General features: G+C 43.8%; 1 protein-coding gene and 1 long non-coding RNA gene across 2 annotated transcripts; one reads left to right on the forward strand and one right to left on the reverse strand.

The window, feature by feature from the left end:
• The first annotated feature begins 15 nt into the window (after positions 1-15).
• Positions 16-2,175, forward strand: LOC130193064 (uncharacterized). The gene is made up of 2 exons (XR_008831498.1): positions 16-106; positions 1,276-2,175. It is a non-coding gene; the product is annotated as an uncharacterized LOC130193064 (long non-coding RNA).
• A 2,687-nt stretch (positions 2,176-4,862) lies between these two features.
• jph3a (junctophilin 3a) lies at positions 4,863-13,820 on the reverse strand. Its single transcript, XM_056413272.1, has 5 exons — positions 13,436-13,820; positions 9,060-9,861; positions 8,010-8,134; positions 6,713-7,860; positions 4,863-5,611 (listed from the first exon to the last, which is right to left on the reverse strand). The coding sequence occupies exons 1-5, from the start codon at positions 13,815-13,817 to the stop codon at positions 5,531-5,533; spliced, it is 2,538 nt and encodes an 845-aa protein (XP_056269247.1). The 5' UTR covers positions 13,818-13,820; the 3' UTR covers positions 4,863-5,530.
• Between the last annotated feature and the right edge of the window lie 2,590 nt (positions 13,821-16,410).

A 16,410-nucleotide genomic window follows, 5' to 3' on the forward strand; every position in this document is an offset into this window, starting at 1 on the left:
GCAGACGGACGGACACCGGAAGCCGCCGCGGAGCTCGCTGCTGCCGCTGCTACGGCCGCTCCACGCCGGAGGTCGACCCATGGAGCCCCGCAGAAAACAACCCGAGGTAAGGGGTGGAGGTAAACTGCTCCCCGGGTTAGTTTGAACAACATTCAAACAAACATTATATTATATTATTATATATATATTTCTTTAATATGACAGTAGGGGGGAGTGTTTCTCTCTCTCTCTACTGTATTTTTACTCATTTACAGATAAAGCCACACCATTACCATTTAATAATACAATAATAATAATATAATAAATTTAAAGAAATAATAATATACTATATTACTATGTTATTATACCTTGAATAGATCATCTCTATACAAAAGAGTTCTCACACACCTCACATTTATAACATTGAAAATATATTCTGCTTTTGTTAAAATAAATATATAATTCTTTCATGTAAAATGTGTTTTATAATTTACGGAAACACTATAAGATATTATTAAATATATTTTTCTTAAATATGACAGTAGCCTAGAAGGAGTGTTTCTCTCTCTCTACTGTATTTGTACTCATGTATAAATAAACCACTCCTCATGAACACAAGTAAGTTTGCTATACTATATAATTATGTTATTATACCTGGAATACATCAAACATATTAAAACATTATATTATTATATTTAATAATCATATTATTATTACTATTATTATTATTATTCTGCTTTTTTGTATATATTTGAAAGTATTTGTAAGTATTTGAAGTAAAAAAAATACTTTTTATTTATTTGTGTAAGAAAATGTTGTTATATATTCAACAGTCACAGAAGTAATTTATATAGGGTTTTTAAAGTATAATGAAAGTAGGAAGTTTTTTGTGCCACTTTTGTAAATACAATTGGAATGAATTAAGGATAATGAACCTTTCATGTGTTTACTGTTAGGTTATATCTGCAGGTTGAGGACAATTCGACCTTTGACCTTTCATTCATACCTTTAGAAACTTCAAGGAAAGTATTTTATGTAATAATCATCAGATTAATCCATAGTGACAATGAGCTCCACCTCAACCAACTACAACAGTAAAATCCTCCTTTTACATTAATGCATGGTAGTGTATGTCATTATTGTATTATTAATGTAAAGATATAATATATATATATATATATTGGTTTTTTTCTTCTTTATACCACAGTCACAATTTTAATACTTTAACTACATTTTCCTGCTTATATCTACATATTTGACTTCTTTTTACAGAGTATGTTTACTGTGTGTTATTAGTACTATTGGAGGAGCTCGGGGAGCAGAGTCCGGCCGCTCTGCTGCGCTCACTGGTACCGCAACACCACCTACTTGGGTCTGAGCACCGTGGAGCAGCCCCTCCGACACCGTCCATTCCGTCACCGAGGAGGCCTCCGTCTCTCAGGACCGCCGGACCGGTGCACATCGGGTTTTATATCTCAGCTGGTGATGAATTGTGCAAAAAAAAACTCTGATAGATTGATAAATGATTTGCTGTCGGTGGATTAAATGTGAATATAATCTAATAATGGGCATTCTCTCCCTCTTTTTATCTGCAGCCTTTCAATAAGAATCTGATGTGAATCATGAAATGATTAAATAAACAAAACCCCATAAATATATATATATATATATTACACATTACAACATTTTTTTATATTTATATATATTTATATATGGAAATATATAACTATTTTTTAAATGCAAAATTAATTAAATATTCATATATATACAAATAATATATATATATATATGTAAAGCTATTTATTTATATATATATATAAATATATTTGAGCAGGAAATAAATGAACACTTTTTTTTTACACACTCAAAGTACAGTTTGTCATATTTTCTTTACATTTGAGGATATGTTTCAGCTTGATTAAAGATATCCAGCACCTTTGGGGATGTTTTCGATGAACTGTCATTGATTCATTGCCGCCTTTATCCCGCGAGTTTAGTATTGATTAAAAATAAAAATAAAAATATTTTAGTTTCATTTGTGGTTTTTTTTGGTGTGCAGTTGTAGCGCCCCCCAGTGGCGCTCTCGTGGGAAAACGCAGCTTTAGCTTCTACTCCATTGAAAGAAATGTAATCTTATGAAATATAAAGGAAAAGTGGACTCTGTTGTAAAAGCTTAAATAAAATGGATTAAACATTTCTTTTTAAATGTTGCGTGTTGCCTCTAACCAGCACCTCCATGTCTGTCCAGCAGGTGTCGCTGTTGACGATTCTAATCAGTATTTCCATTGGATTTATTATCTCAGAAGTGGGAAAATATATATCATATAATAATAATAATACTGACATTTATAAATAGTTTATTTCAAACAATCGCTCTTGTCTGATCTTCCTCTTTCCTCTCAAAAAAAGAGGAGGAGCTACCTTGACCCGCCTCCTCCGGTGGAGCTTCATGCCATTGGTCCGTCGTGGTATTCAAGGACACACATTTCATGTACTTGTATTTTATTTTGTGCCAATATATACTTTAAACTGGGCTCCACCCAGTTAGTTAGTTAGTCGCATATTGTATTTAATGTTTGTAATATATTGCTTGACTTTTGATTCTTATCAGTGAAATGTTGGTATCTCCAGAGTGAAGTATTTCTAAGTTTACTCAGTAAATTATCAGGTTCTTCTTCCACTACTGGTGGATGGACAGTTATATGACCCTTTACTTTGTAAATTATTATTTTTTAAACACTTTATTTATCTTGCACATATTAAAACATGTCAATAAACCTGGAATGTATGTATTAGCATGGAATTTATCATAATATATATATAAATCAGATTGATCATACAACATTTAATTATGTAATGAAATATATTAAATATATAATTATAATATACAATTATTTATATATATAAATAATATAATTTATTATATAATTTATTGTATTCAATATATATATATATATTTATAATATACAATTATTTATGAATAAATATTATAATTTATTACATTAGATATATATATATATTTATAATACACAATTATTTAGGAATAAATAATATCATTTATTATATTATATATATATATATTTATAATATAGCATTATTTATAAATAAATAGTATCATTTATTATATTAAATATATATAAATATAATTTATTATAATAAATATATAAATATAATTTATTATAAAATATGAATAAGATGATATTTCGAATTGTATCAATATCTTTATGCAGGATGGCAGCAAAACAACTATTTGTAAAGATGAAGTGAAGTTAAGTCGACCGGAGTGATTTCATTTAAGAAGTATATGTTTGATGTTTTCCATCAAAATCTATTTCTCTCTCTCTCTCTCTCTCTCTCTCTATATATATATATATATATATATATATACGTTTGTATAATCATTCACCAGACGGCGTCAACAAATCACACCAGACACGTTCATTTCAAACATTTCATTATTTTCTCCACATTAACTTCGAAACAACCTCATAAACCAAAAGAGTAAGAAAGAGCATGCTCGGGCATGCAATGATGTCACAACATGATGATGATGATGATGATGATGCCACTGGGTGCGAAGTATAAAACATACACAGTAGCAGAGAGAGTTTCTTTTTACATCATTCGTAGACTCCACGGAGAGTTTTTAAAAAGCTATAGCGTTTATTTTTCACACCGCTCTGCACGTCTCACCGAGTGTTGCTGGATTCAAAAGAGACGAGGAGGAAGAAACTCACAGACTGACTCCAGGTTGAGCAGGCGGAACAAACATGCTGGAAAACAAATCTCATCCGGCCCAAAAAACAAAAAACGTGTCTGGAAATGACACCGTGTAGAAACCCCCATCTTCCCCTCTTCAACTGGTCCAAAAGAGGAGAGACACAAAACAGTGCATGCCATTTCAGGGTGTGTGTGTGCGGGTAAATGTGTGTGTGTGTGTGTGTGTGTCTGTGTGTTGTGTCAGGTCGGGAGAGGGTGGGGGAGAGAGTTTTAAAATAAATAAACGTAAAATGAATAAATATACGAGGCACTCGGCATTCTGTCTCAAAAATAGTAACAAACTTGAATAATAATGACACGTACACGTATATAGTTTAGTGGTTATAACATAACAGTCTCAAGGCTGCACCAAGGGGGCGGGGCTGGACCCTCCTCCTGTATGTCAGCAGTTAAATGTTTATGTGTGTGTTTTCTTTTAAATGTTGATATAAAATCTTCATAAATATTTTTTTTCCGCGTGCGAATGTGTTCAACAATAAATTCAGGAAGCTCCTCTGTGTGGTGCTGTTGCTCACTGTTGATCTGAGTCAGATTCTGTGATTCTGATTGGACGTGAAGTGGCGTGGCGGCTGATATAATATAATATATATAATATATATGTATACTTATATATAATATTTAAATATGTAACTAATTTTGCATAAAAAAATAGTTAAATATTTATATTTAAATATATATATATATTTATATATAAATATTTAACAATGTTTTTAATTCACATATATATACATATATAAATATTTAACTAATTTTGTATGTATATATACATATATATAAATATGTAACTAATTTTGTATGTATATATATACATGTATATACATATTTAACTAATTTTTTAATGTATATATAAATATTTAACAATTTTTTTAATGCATCTTGCATTAATAAAAATAGTTCGATATATATTCAAATATTTAACACATTTTTTAAATGAGTTAAATATTAATATGTATTCATATATATATTTAACAAATAATTTAATTTATATATATAATATATATAAATATTCAACAAATTTTTTAATGTATATATATAAATATTTAACTAATATTTGTAATGTATATATATATATATAGTAAAATTTTTAACTTATTTTGGTCATGTATTTTTCTCTTCCAAATCTCTGCCGGCACACGCGGCCGTGCGCGACAGGAAGTGACGACCACGGGGTGGCGCGCGTGCGCACACACACACACACACATAGCGAAGAAAGAACCGTGATGTTAAAGGGATAGAAAAATGCACTTTTTAAGAAAAGAAAAAAACATAAAAACACAAGCACGGCCTCATGCGATGGTCGTGTGTGCAGTCCGTAGTGGAAGAAGGAAAAGAATCATGACGGAGCCCTTTAAATGGATCTACTGTAGCATAGTAGTGCGAATAGGGGGAGGATGGGAGGAGGGGAGGAGGGGAGGAGGGGAGGGTTCAAAGGCAGGAAGGGGCGGTAAGGATGGAAACAAGGGTTGCTATATTTTTCTTGGTCTAGAATGATGGAAAAATGGGCAAAAACCGCCGGTTCCATCTCCAGAGTCCGTCCACGCGGCTGCTGCTGGACACACATGCACACGCGTGTCCCAATGCACGCGCTGGCCTTAAAGCTGCACTCTTCTTTTGCTTCACTTTCTTCTTCTATGGTGGCAGAAGCGAAACATCTTTGAGTAGGAAGGAGCCGGGCTCCAGCGGGAGGTGAGAAGGCTCTCTTAGGGGCTCCGGTCCGATAGGAAGTAATAATATAATATATACCGCAGTCATCGAGAAGTCTGTGAGCGCTTTAAATAAAGAAGTGAATGAAAAGAATGGCCACTCCAATGTTGAGTAAAATCACCATGACCACCAGGATGGAGCTGGAGCCCTGGAAGACAAGAGAGGAGGAGAAGGAGGAGGAGGAGTTGATGCAAAGAAACTAAAATAGAAAACGATAAGTTGTGCTAGCATCCGACTGAGCATGAAAGTAACACACACACACGCAGACACACACACATGCTCACACACACACACTCACACACACGCAGACACACACACATGCTCACACACACACAGACACACATACATGCTCACATACACACACTCACACACACGCAGACACACACACATGCTCACACACACACACTCACACACACGCAGACACACACACATGCTCACACACACACTCACACACACGCAGACACACACATGCTCACACACACACTCACACACACGCAGACACACACACACTCACACACACAGACACATACATGCTCACATACACACACTCACACACAGACACACACATGCTCACACACACACACTCACACACACGCAGACACACACACATGCTCACACACACACACACACACATGCTCACACACACACGCACACACGACACACACACATGCTCACACACACTCACACACACGCAGACACACACACATGCTCACACACACACACACACACATGCTCACACACACACGCACACACGCGCACATGCTTACGCACACACACAACAGACACTCACACATGCTCAAGCCCACACGCACACACAGATACACACACACAGACACGCACACACACACATGCTCACACACGCACACAGACACACACACAAATGCTAATGCAACCATGCACACACACATGCACACAAACACATGCTCACACACGCACACAGACACACACACACATGCTCACACACGCACAAAGACACACACACATGCTAACGCCCACATGCACACACATGCTCACACACGCACACACACACACACGCACGCTCAAGCACGCACACACACACACACTCACAGACACATGCTCACACTCAGACACTCATACACACACACTCACACACACTCACACACACACACTCACACACACTCACACACACACACTCACTCACAGACACATGCTCACACACACACACGCTCAGACACACACACTCACACACACACACTCACACACACACTCATTGGCCCCTCTGACTCACTGCGCTCGCCTTGAGGGCCTCTCCCTCCGGCTCCAGGGCGATGGGCTGAGACTTGAGGGGCGGGGACAGCGTGAGGTCCCTGTGCAGAGGCCACTCCTCTAGCTCCGCCCCCACAGTCAGGCTGTCCAGCATCTGCACGGAGTCCACGGACCCCTCTCTGACGGGCCGCAGGGCCCGGGCCCGCAGGCGGCCGTTCTCGGGGGCCGGGGACTCGGGGCCCGGCCCCGGCGGCGGCGCCGCCTGCGAGTCCGGGCCCTGGAGCCTCATGTCCACCGTGTAGTCGCTCGTGCGCTCCTCGTCCCGCGGCGCGAGGCGCGAGTGGGCGGGGCTCCACCTGAGGGTGGCGACGCCCTCCGCCCGCTGGTCGTTGTGCTGCTTCGGGTGGTGGTTGGAGTGGGCGTGGTCCCGGTGGCCGTAGCTGGAAGAGACGTGGTCCTTTGCGCTGTGATTGGACGAGATGTAATCTTGGGCCTTGTGATTGGAAGAAGCGTGCTCAGAAGTCTTGTGATTGGACGCGTTGTGTTCCAAGGCCTTGTGATTGGATACAATGTGCACCTGCGGCTTGTAGTTGGAAGAGGCGTGGTCAGAGGCCTTGTGATTGGTGGAGGAGTGGTCCCGTGTTTTGTGGTTGGAGGACGAGTACTCCCTGGACTTGTGATTGGACGAGGCTTGCTTGGCGGGCTTTTGGTTGTGCTCCCACGCCCTGTACGAGGAGGCGTGCTCTCGCGGCTTGTGATTGGCCGAGGGCTTCTCCCGGGGTTTGTGGTTGGGCGCCTGCTCGTGGCCGTTGACCCGCCCCTCCTGCTCCTCCAGGAGGGAGGGCGTGGCGTCCGGGTACGCGGCGTCGCTCCAGTTGTTGGCCCCGCCCCTCGGCGGGTCCGAGCCCCGCCCCTCCACCAGCACCTGGATCTCGGCGGCGCCGTGGTCGTCCACGGCGCCCTGGCGCATGAAACAGGCGTTTCTGGGCCGGTGGGCGGCCGGGCTGCGGGGGGGCGAGGCGGGCGCGCCCAGCAGGGGGCTGAGGTCGGGCGTGGCGCCGGGCGGCGTGGTGTCCGGCGTGCACAGCTCCGGACTGTCGGTTCCCGTGGAGACGGCCTCGCGGTCTTTGTCCTTGGCCGACTGATGCTGAGGCCGCTGACACTCGAGCCCTTCAGAGAACACGCAGGGAGTGAGTGAGTGTCTTTGTGTGTGTGTCTATGTGTGTGTGTGTCTATGTGTGTGTGTGTCTATGTGTGTGTGTGTCTATGTGTGGGGGTTAGGGGTCAGTGTTAGGGGTCAGGTTCAGGGCTCCACTCACCGTTCCCGTAGATGTGGAAGGAGGGCGACAGCTCCTTGGCGGCGATGCGGGCCAGGCGACATTCCTCCGTGGCCTTCAGCGCGACTCCTTCAGCGGCCTCGGCCTTCCCCCGGGCGTGACTCATCCTGACCAGAGAGAGGTCACTCACACCTTCATCACTTTCACACCTTCACCTTCACCTTCACCTTCACACGTCTACCTGAGACCATAAGTACTAATACCACTGGATAGGACTTAAGTGGTATGAGTACTTCTGATATGAGTACTTCTGGTATGAGTACTTCTGGTATGAGTACTTCTGGTATAAGTACTTCTGGTATAAGTACTTCTGGTATGAGTACTTCTGGTATGAGTATTTCTGGTATAGGTACTTCTGGTATGAGTACTTCTGGTATAAGTACTTCTGGTATGAGTACATCTGGTATGAGTACTTCTGGTATGAGTACTTCTGGTATAAGTACTTCTGGTATAAGTACTTCTGGTATGAGTACTTCTGGTATAAGTACTTCTGGTATGAGTACTTCTGGTATAAGTACTTCTGGTATAAGTACTTCTGGTATTAGTACTTCTGGTATGAGTACTTCTGGTATGAGTACATCTGGTATAAGTACTTCTGGTATGAGTGCTTCTGGTATGAGTACATCTGGTATGAGTACTTCTGATATGAGTACTTCTGGTATGAGTACTTCTGGTATGAGTACTTCTGGTATTAGTACTTCTGGTATGAGTACTTCTGGTATGAGTACATCTGGTATAAGTACTTCTGGTATAAGTACTTCTGGTATGAGTGCTTCTGGTATGAGTACTTCTGGTATGAGTACATCTGGTATAAGTACTTCTGGTATAAGTACTTCTGGTATGAGTACTTCTGGTATGAGTACATCTGGTATAAGTACTTCTGGTATAAGTACTTCTGGTATGAGTGCTTCTGGTATGAGTACATCTGGTATGAGTACTTCTGATATGAGTACTTCTGATATGAGTACTTCTGGTATGAGTACTTCTGGTATGAGTACTTCTGGTATGAGTACTTCAGAGACATCAGTCTACCTCGACATGGCGATCTCGGCCTTCTGCTTGGCGATGTCCGCGGCCTTCTGCGCGGCCTCGGCGGCGCGGTCCACCTTCTCCCGGATCTTGCTGGCCCTCAGCGGGATCAGGTTCTTGCGCTTGCCGCTGACCAGCGCGTTCTGCTTGTACTTGCCCTCCTCCTTGGTGCCGTCGGCGAAGGTGGTGCAGCCGTAGCCGTGCCGCTTGTTCCCCGCCCACTCCCCTTCGTAGTGGAGGCCGTCCGAGCGCCGGCTGACCCCCCAGCCGGCGCGCTGGTCGCCGCGCCACTCGCCGTTGTACAGCTCGGTGACGGTGGCGTCCACGGGCGCGCCGCCGTGTTCGCCCTCGCTGGCGTTGGAGTGGATGTCCGACGCGGCGGAGCTGACGGTGCTCATGCCCGCCTCGCTGCAGAAGGAGCTCTGCTTGCTGAGCTGACTGGCCAGCGAGCTCTTGGACTCGGAGCGCCGCAGCTTCAGGCCGCTCAGGATGGACTGGCGGAAGCGGCCTTTCCGCTTCCTCTGCCGCTCCGCTTCGCTGGGCGCCATGAGGGCGAACCCGCCGCGGCCCACGGGGCTCCCGGCCAGCCCGGCCGCCGCGCCCCCGTCCCCGGACGCAGCGGGCGAGGTGGCGGCGGCGGCGCCGTCCTCCGGCGCGGCCGGCGCCCCGTGGCTGTGCTCGGAGCGGAGCGAGTTTATGGAGGTGCGCAGCGGGAAGAGGATGACGGCCGCCATGCCGTACGGCACGCTCTGCCGCACGCCGTAGCCGTGACGCATGCCGCCCAGCCACTGGCCCAGGTAGGTTCCTGAGGGGGAAACACCGGGAGTCAGAGAGTGGACAGGTAGTCTACAGGTGGTCTACAGGTGGTCTACAGGTGGTCTACAATATAGTCTACAGGTATAGTCTACAGGTGGTCTACAGGTAGTTTACAGGTGGTCTACAGGTAGGTGGTCTACAGGTAGTTTACAGGTAGTCTACAGGTAGTTTACAGGTGGTCTACAGGTAGTTTACAGGTGGTCTACAGGTGGTCTACACGTAATGTACAGGTTTGTCTACAGGTGGTCTACAGGTAGTTTACAGGTAGTCTACAGGTAGGTGGTCTACAGGTAGTTTACAGGTAGTTTACAGGTGGTCTACAGGTAGTTTACAGGTAGTCTACAGGTAGTTTACAGGTAGTCTACAGGTAGTCTGCAATATAGTCTACAGGTAGTCTACAGGTAGTTTACAGGTGGTCTACAGGTAGTTTACAGGTGGTCTACAGGTAGTTTACAGGTAGTCTACATGTGGTCTCCAGGTAGTTTACAGGTGGTCTACATGTAGTTTACAGGTAGTCTACAGGTGGTCTACAGGTAGTTTACAGGTGGTCTACAGGTAGTTTACAGGTGGTCTACAGGTAGTTTACAGGTAGTCTACAGGTAGTTTACAGGTAGTCTACATGTGGTCTCCAGGTAGTTTACAGGTGGTCTACATGTAGTTTACAGGTAGTCTACAGGTGGTTTACAGGTAGTTTACAGGTGGTCTACAGGTAGTTTACAGGTAGTCTACAGGTAGTTTACAGGTGGTCTACAGGTAGTTTACAGGTAGTCTACAGGTAGTTTACAGGTGGTCTACATGTAGTTTACAGGTAGTCTACAGGTAGTCTACAGGTGGTCTATAGGTAGTCTGCAATATAGTCTACAGGTAGTCTACAGGTAGAGGTCATAAAACAAAGACTACGTGTGTCACAAACGAGTGAATAAATACTCAGTCAATGCATTAAATATATAAAATGTCAGTTTTAGCGTCAACATATACCTGAAGTATACCGAAAGTATAATTACTCATGCAGAATTCAGCAGAATAATTTCTGTTGATTTACAATAATCAATGCATTAATTTTATTCTGAGGTAATCTGCCAGTTAAGATTACTTGTGTACTTGTGTACTTCTACAGCATTATGTCCTGTTCGTACTAAAAAGTCAAAGTTATGAGTCGTCTGTATATCAGTCGTCTGGAATTGGGGCAAACAACCAAACTCAAGCCTCAAATTATTCTTTTATTACAGGTAATCTTCTGTATTTTTCTCTCAGGTGTATCTTCCTCATATTTATTTGCATATTATCTCATTTTCCGACATTTATTTTCCTTTTTAAATACGTTCTCAGCTCCGGGAGCTGTCCGAGGTGCTGAACCCCCGCGTTGGACCAGCCTGTAGAGGCTGCATGCGGCCTACAATATGGTTTATCATCATTTTTAACAAGTGTGTTTGTGTGTGTGTGTGTGTGTGTGTGTGTCCACGTGAGTGGAGGAGGACCGCTACGTCGCGTGACGCAGTCTTTAAAACATTTATGTTTTCCTCTCTTCACCATCTTTGTTTTATATTTTACTGCCTGCTGTTGAAACAGTGGGTGGAGGATGTGAGCATGAGTGGTCGCGCGTGGAGCCTCCACCTCCCGCTAAACAGCTCCACCTTCAATGCAGCACACACTCACACACACACACCATGTTTTCATTCCACCTGCATCACTTATTGACCTGGCTGCCATCATCCGGGTCGGGAGGCGGGCGGTGCATGGCGGTGCATGAAGGTGCAGGGTGGTGCATGGCAGTGCAGGGTGGTGCATGGTGGTGCAGGGTGGTGCATGGTGGTGCGTCGGTTATCAAAACGGCCTAGATTTACAAATGAGACCGGCGGAGGCAGAGAGCCAATCGGAGAGGCAGGAGAGTCGCAATCGAGTCTCGAGTGACAAGCTGACCTGCTGTCTCCCCGTTACCGTGGCGACGGAGGGTTTTTAAAAAATACGTGCACATTAAAACGGACGAAGCGATGAGAAATTATTTATAACATTAGAAATGTGTGCCTGTTTTTATAATAATGATTTTAGTCATTTTGTGTCTCTTTGTAGTCATCTTCGGTCTCTTTGTAGTTGTTTTGTGTCTCTTTGTAGTTGTTTTGTGTCTCTTTGTAGTCATGTTGTGTCTCTTTGTAGTTGTGTTGTATCTCTTTGTCATTGTGTTGTGTCTCTTTGTGGTTGTTTTGTGTCTCTTTGTAGTTGTTTTGTGTCTCTTTGTAGTCATGTTGTGTCTCTTTGTCGTTGTGTTGTGTCTCTTTGTAGTTGTTTTTTGTCTCTTTGTAGTCATGTTGTGTCTCTTTGTAGTTGTGTTGTGTCTCTTTGTCGTTGTGTTGTGTCTCTTTGTCGTTGTGTTGTGTCTCTTTGTAGTTGTGTTGTGTCTCTTTGTAGTTGTGTCTTTTTGTCGTTGTTTTGTGTCTCTTTGTAGTCATGTTGTGTCTCTTTGTAGTTGTGTTGTGTCTCTTTGTCGTTGTGTTGTGTCTCTTTGTGGTTGTTTTGTGTCTCTTTGTAGTTGTGTTGTGTCTCTTTGTCGTTGTGTTGTGTCTCTTTGTAGTTGTGTTGTGTCTCTTTGTAGTTGTTTTGTGTCTCTTTGGAGTCATGTTGTGTCTCTTTGTAGTTGTGTTGTGTCTCTTTGTCGTTGTGTTGTGTCTCTTTGTCGTTGTGTTGTGTCTCTTTGTAGTTGTGTTGTGTCTCTTTGTCGTTGTGTTGTGTCTCTTTGCAGTTGTGTTGTGTCTCTTTGTCGTTGTGTTGTGTCTCTTTGTAGTTGTGTTGTGTCTCTTTGTAGTTGTTTTGTGTCTCTTTGGAGTCATGTTGTGTCTCTTTGTAGTTGTGTTGTGTCTCTTTGTCGTTGTGTTGTGTCTCTTTGTGGTTGTTTTGTGTCTCTTTGTAGTTGTGTTGTGTCTCTTTGTCGTTGTGTTGTGTCTCTTTGTAGTTGTGTTGTGTCTCTTTGTAGTTGTTTTGTGTCTCTTTGGAGTCATGTTGTGTCTCTTTGTAGTTGTGTTGTGTCTCTTTGTCGTTGTGTTGTGTCTCTTTGTGGTTGTGTTGTGTCTCTTTGTCGTTGTGTTGTGTCTCTTTGTAGTTGTGTTGTGTCTCTTTGTCGTTGTGTTGTGTCTCTTTGTAGTTGTGTTGTGTCTCTTTGTCGTTGTGTTGTGTCTCTTTGTAGTTGTTTTGTGTCTCTTTGGAGTCATGTTGTGTCTCTTTGCAGTTGTGTTGTGTCTCTTTGTGGTTGTGTTGTGTCTCTTTGTCGTTGTGTTGTGTCTCTTTGTAGTTGTGTTGTGTCTCTTTGTAGTCGTGTTGTGTCTCTTTGTAGTTGTGTTGTGTCTCTTTGTAGTTGTGTTGTGTCTCTTTGTCGTTGTGTTGTGTCTCTTTGTGGTTGTGTTGTGTCTCTTTGTATCTCAGTTGCATTCTGAGTCAAACCTTCAGCGACAGAAAAACGTCCTAAACTTTCTATAACACTGAATATAACGGAGTATTTCGAGTCTGCTTCCTGTTTAGAGCTTCCTGTCACATGACAGCCTTCACAGTCCCCGCCCCCCTCGCCCGCTCACCTCCGTCGGAGTACGTCTCCGTGCCGTAGCCGTCCTGCAGCCCGTTGCTCCACGTGCCCTCGTAGCGGGCGCCGCTCGCCGCGCTCTCCAGCTGCCCGTAGCGACCTTTGAACCCCTGCGTCCACTCCCCCCGGTACTCCCAGCGGCCTTTGCTCTCCACGCCGACGCCGTGCCGCTTGCCCTGCGACCAACTGCCCTGGTAGCTGTTGCCGCTGGGCCACGTGTACGCGCCCAGCACCTCGAAGCCGTGGCTCCAGGCGCCGGCGTACTCGCCCTGCCCCTGGGGCCCCGTGCACACCCCTCGCCCATGGGCTTTGCCCTGCTCCCACCCCCCGCAGTACGACCCCCCGTCATCAAAGTCAAACCTGCCTCCAGTGGACATGCATGAAACAGGTTCCGGCAAATCCTTTAGAACGTCGAGAAAAAGACCACAAGAAAAAGAAAATTTAAAATATCCGGTTCACTCAGGAGGAGCTAAATAAGGAGGAGCCCCCCTCCCCCCCCTCCCCCCCCCTGTTGGAAGCTGGTGGCGTGGAGGCGCAGGGCCCGGACTCTCCCTCTCCTCGTGGTGAGTTCAGGCTCCTCGTCTCACACGCGGCCCCCGGAGAGCGTGGCGAGGAGACGCCTCGGCCTCAGCGGCGGGTCTGGAGCGGCGAGCGCGGCCGCCGTGCGTGCCGCTTCCCACGGGCACGCGGGCTCATCCTCCACTTCCTCCTCCACTTCCTCCTCCGCCTCCCTGCTCCCCCCTCGGAGCCGGCGGAGCTCGCCGGCCCTGTCGGCTCCAGACGAGCGAGGCCTAGGCGGATCCGGCGGTCCCGGTGGCCCGCGGAGCGGCGATGGAGGCGATGGAGGCGATGGAGGCGATGGAGGCGGTGGCTATAGCGACGGAGCTCAGCTCAATCAGACATTACAGCATCCGCTGCCGCACCGGCACACGCAGAGACAGGGAGGCAGCAGGAGGAGGAGGATGCTGCACTGGTACGCCATTTAAAAGAAGAAGAAGAAGACGAAAGATCAGAGGAGCCGGAGCTCAGGGACTCTCGTCCGCGAGCAGCGAGAGAGAGACGGAGGGTGGATGTCTCCTCGTCCTCCACCCCGGCTGGAAGATGAGCCTCTCTCGCTCCGGGAGACGAGAAGGAGGACAGGATGAATTATCGCTCTCCCTTTGTCCTCGCCATCGCGGCGCTCGCCCTGAAAATCTGGATTGTTGTTGTATCCCAATTCCACCAAGTCATCTGTCCTCGCTTGTTTTTCGGGCCTCTCTCTCTCTCTCTCTAAAATCTGCTCATTACAGGACTGTTCCACCCCAGCCAATACCCCTCCCCCACACACACCACACACACACACACAGCGAACGCACACACACTCCTTCTCCTCTTAAAGAGATAGAGACGGAGGGATGCTGCTCGCTGCTCGCTACCTTCGGGGATACAGCCTGCGTCTCCTCATTAAGCTTCCTCACCTCACTTCCTCTTTCCTAGAGTGGGACCTCAGCGGTGTGTTTTCCTGATAACTGGATGTTTTAGAGCTCATTGATCGCGTGTCGCTCTCTCTCCTCACAGCTAATTGCCGTGAGTCTTTTCTCTCCTCATTGCAGGCGACCCGGTGGACTGCAGCTGTCACTCGACCCGCTTCACTCGACCCCGATGACCTTTTAAAAGCCCAAAAGCATTTCTAACGAGCGTCACCTCAATCTGACGAGTCTGCTGGACTGATGGTGAGCAGACGGTGAACTGGTCGAACTGGTTTTATCGTCTTTTTTTATGTTCCCGTCTGCCGTTTAAACAGGTAAACATGATGAGAACAAATAGATATAAAATACAAGATTACAAGGAAAAGGTGTGAAATTACATTTCATTTTACGGTTATTATTATCTATTATTATTTTATTTCCTTTTTTATTTTTTATATATATATAATATATATTATATATATATATAAATAATTTAAACAATTGAAATATATATAAAGATTTAAAATGATGTATTCACATATATATATATAAATGAAATTGTATAATAGATCATATTAACCTATAATGTAGTTAAATACAATATTTAAATTAAACATTTTTAAAAAATCATTTAAATAAAAAAATTAAATGTATTATATATATTTAATACATATGTATGGTGTTAACAAATTCAAATATACAGTATTTTTATGTATGTATGAAATGCCAATTTGTATAAGATAAGTCATATACGTCAATATTAACATCAGCATTGATGTTTCTTCACTCATACCATTTGGTTTAATATATACAGAAGTTTAATAATGTGTATATATATATATTTGAATAGTTTCAATAATGTATATACATTTTAAAATTAAAAATATGTTTTTATATATATGAAAGTGAAAATGAAATACATAATCTAAAATTAAATTTACAAATATTCAGAGGATTTAAATAAAATATGTCCAGCTTAATTATGTATATATAAATATATTCAATTATTTGTATTTGTAATTTATATTTATATTTTAGACCGTTTTAATGGATTTGTTGTTTTGAAACGAGTCGGCTGAAAACTTTAAATTCTTGGCTTAATGTTAATGCATTTCCAGGGTGGAAGGACATTTAATTATGAGCTGTAATTACAAACTTGTACTTTACTGGAGTACTTCTACATCTCAGAGGAAAGTGTTTTACCTAAAACAGCATAATAATAATGTCAAATCATAAAACCATAATGTCAGTCACAGAGACGTTTTACTGCAATACTTTTACTCTGTCGCTATGAGTCGGCCTCAGTGTGGTCACTTTGTAGAAAGCATTTGAGTCTTGTAATATTTATGGTGTTCTACTCCCCACCACCAGGGGGCAGTAATGGTCCTCAGAATGAGATGCGCCTGAATGAAAACATGAATGAACATTACTTCCTGTGTGAAACCGGTTTGTTACGTTCACGTCTTCCAGTCACGTGACACGTGACGGCAAAGCGGGGTGGGGCCAAAATGGCGGCGCAGTG

Source organism: Pseudoliparis swirei, chromosome 4 (assembly GCF_029220125.1).
Source record: "Pseudoliparis swirei isolate HS2019 ecotype Mariana Trench chromosome 4, NWPU_hadal_v1, whole genome shotgun sequence".
In the NCBI taxonomy this organism is placed as follows: Eukaryota; Metazoa; Chordata; class Actinopteri; order Perciformes; family Liparidae; genus Pseudoliparis; species Pseudoliparis swirei.

Bases quoted from the DNA above. Each gene is read 5' to 3' on its own strand.
- jph3a (XM_056413272.1), bottom strand. From the start codon at position 13,817: ATGTCCACTGGAGGCAGGTTTGACTTTGATGACGGGGGGTCGTACTGC. The intron at 9,862-13,435 runs GTGAGCGGGCGA...TTTCCCCCTCAG, and splicing joins GGAGACGTACTCCGACGGAG to GAACCTACCTGGGCCAGTGG. The intron at 7,861-8,009 runs GTGAGTGGAGCC...TGTTCTCTGAAG, and splicing joins CTTCCACATCTACGGGAACG to GGCTCGAGTGTCAGCGGCCT.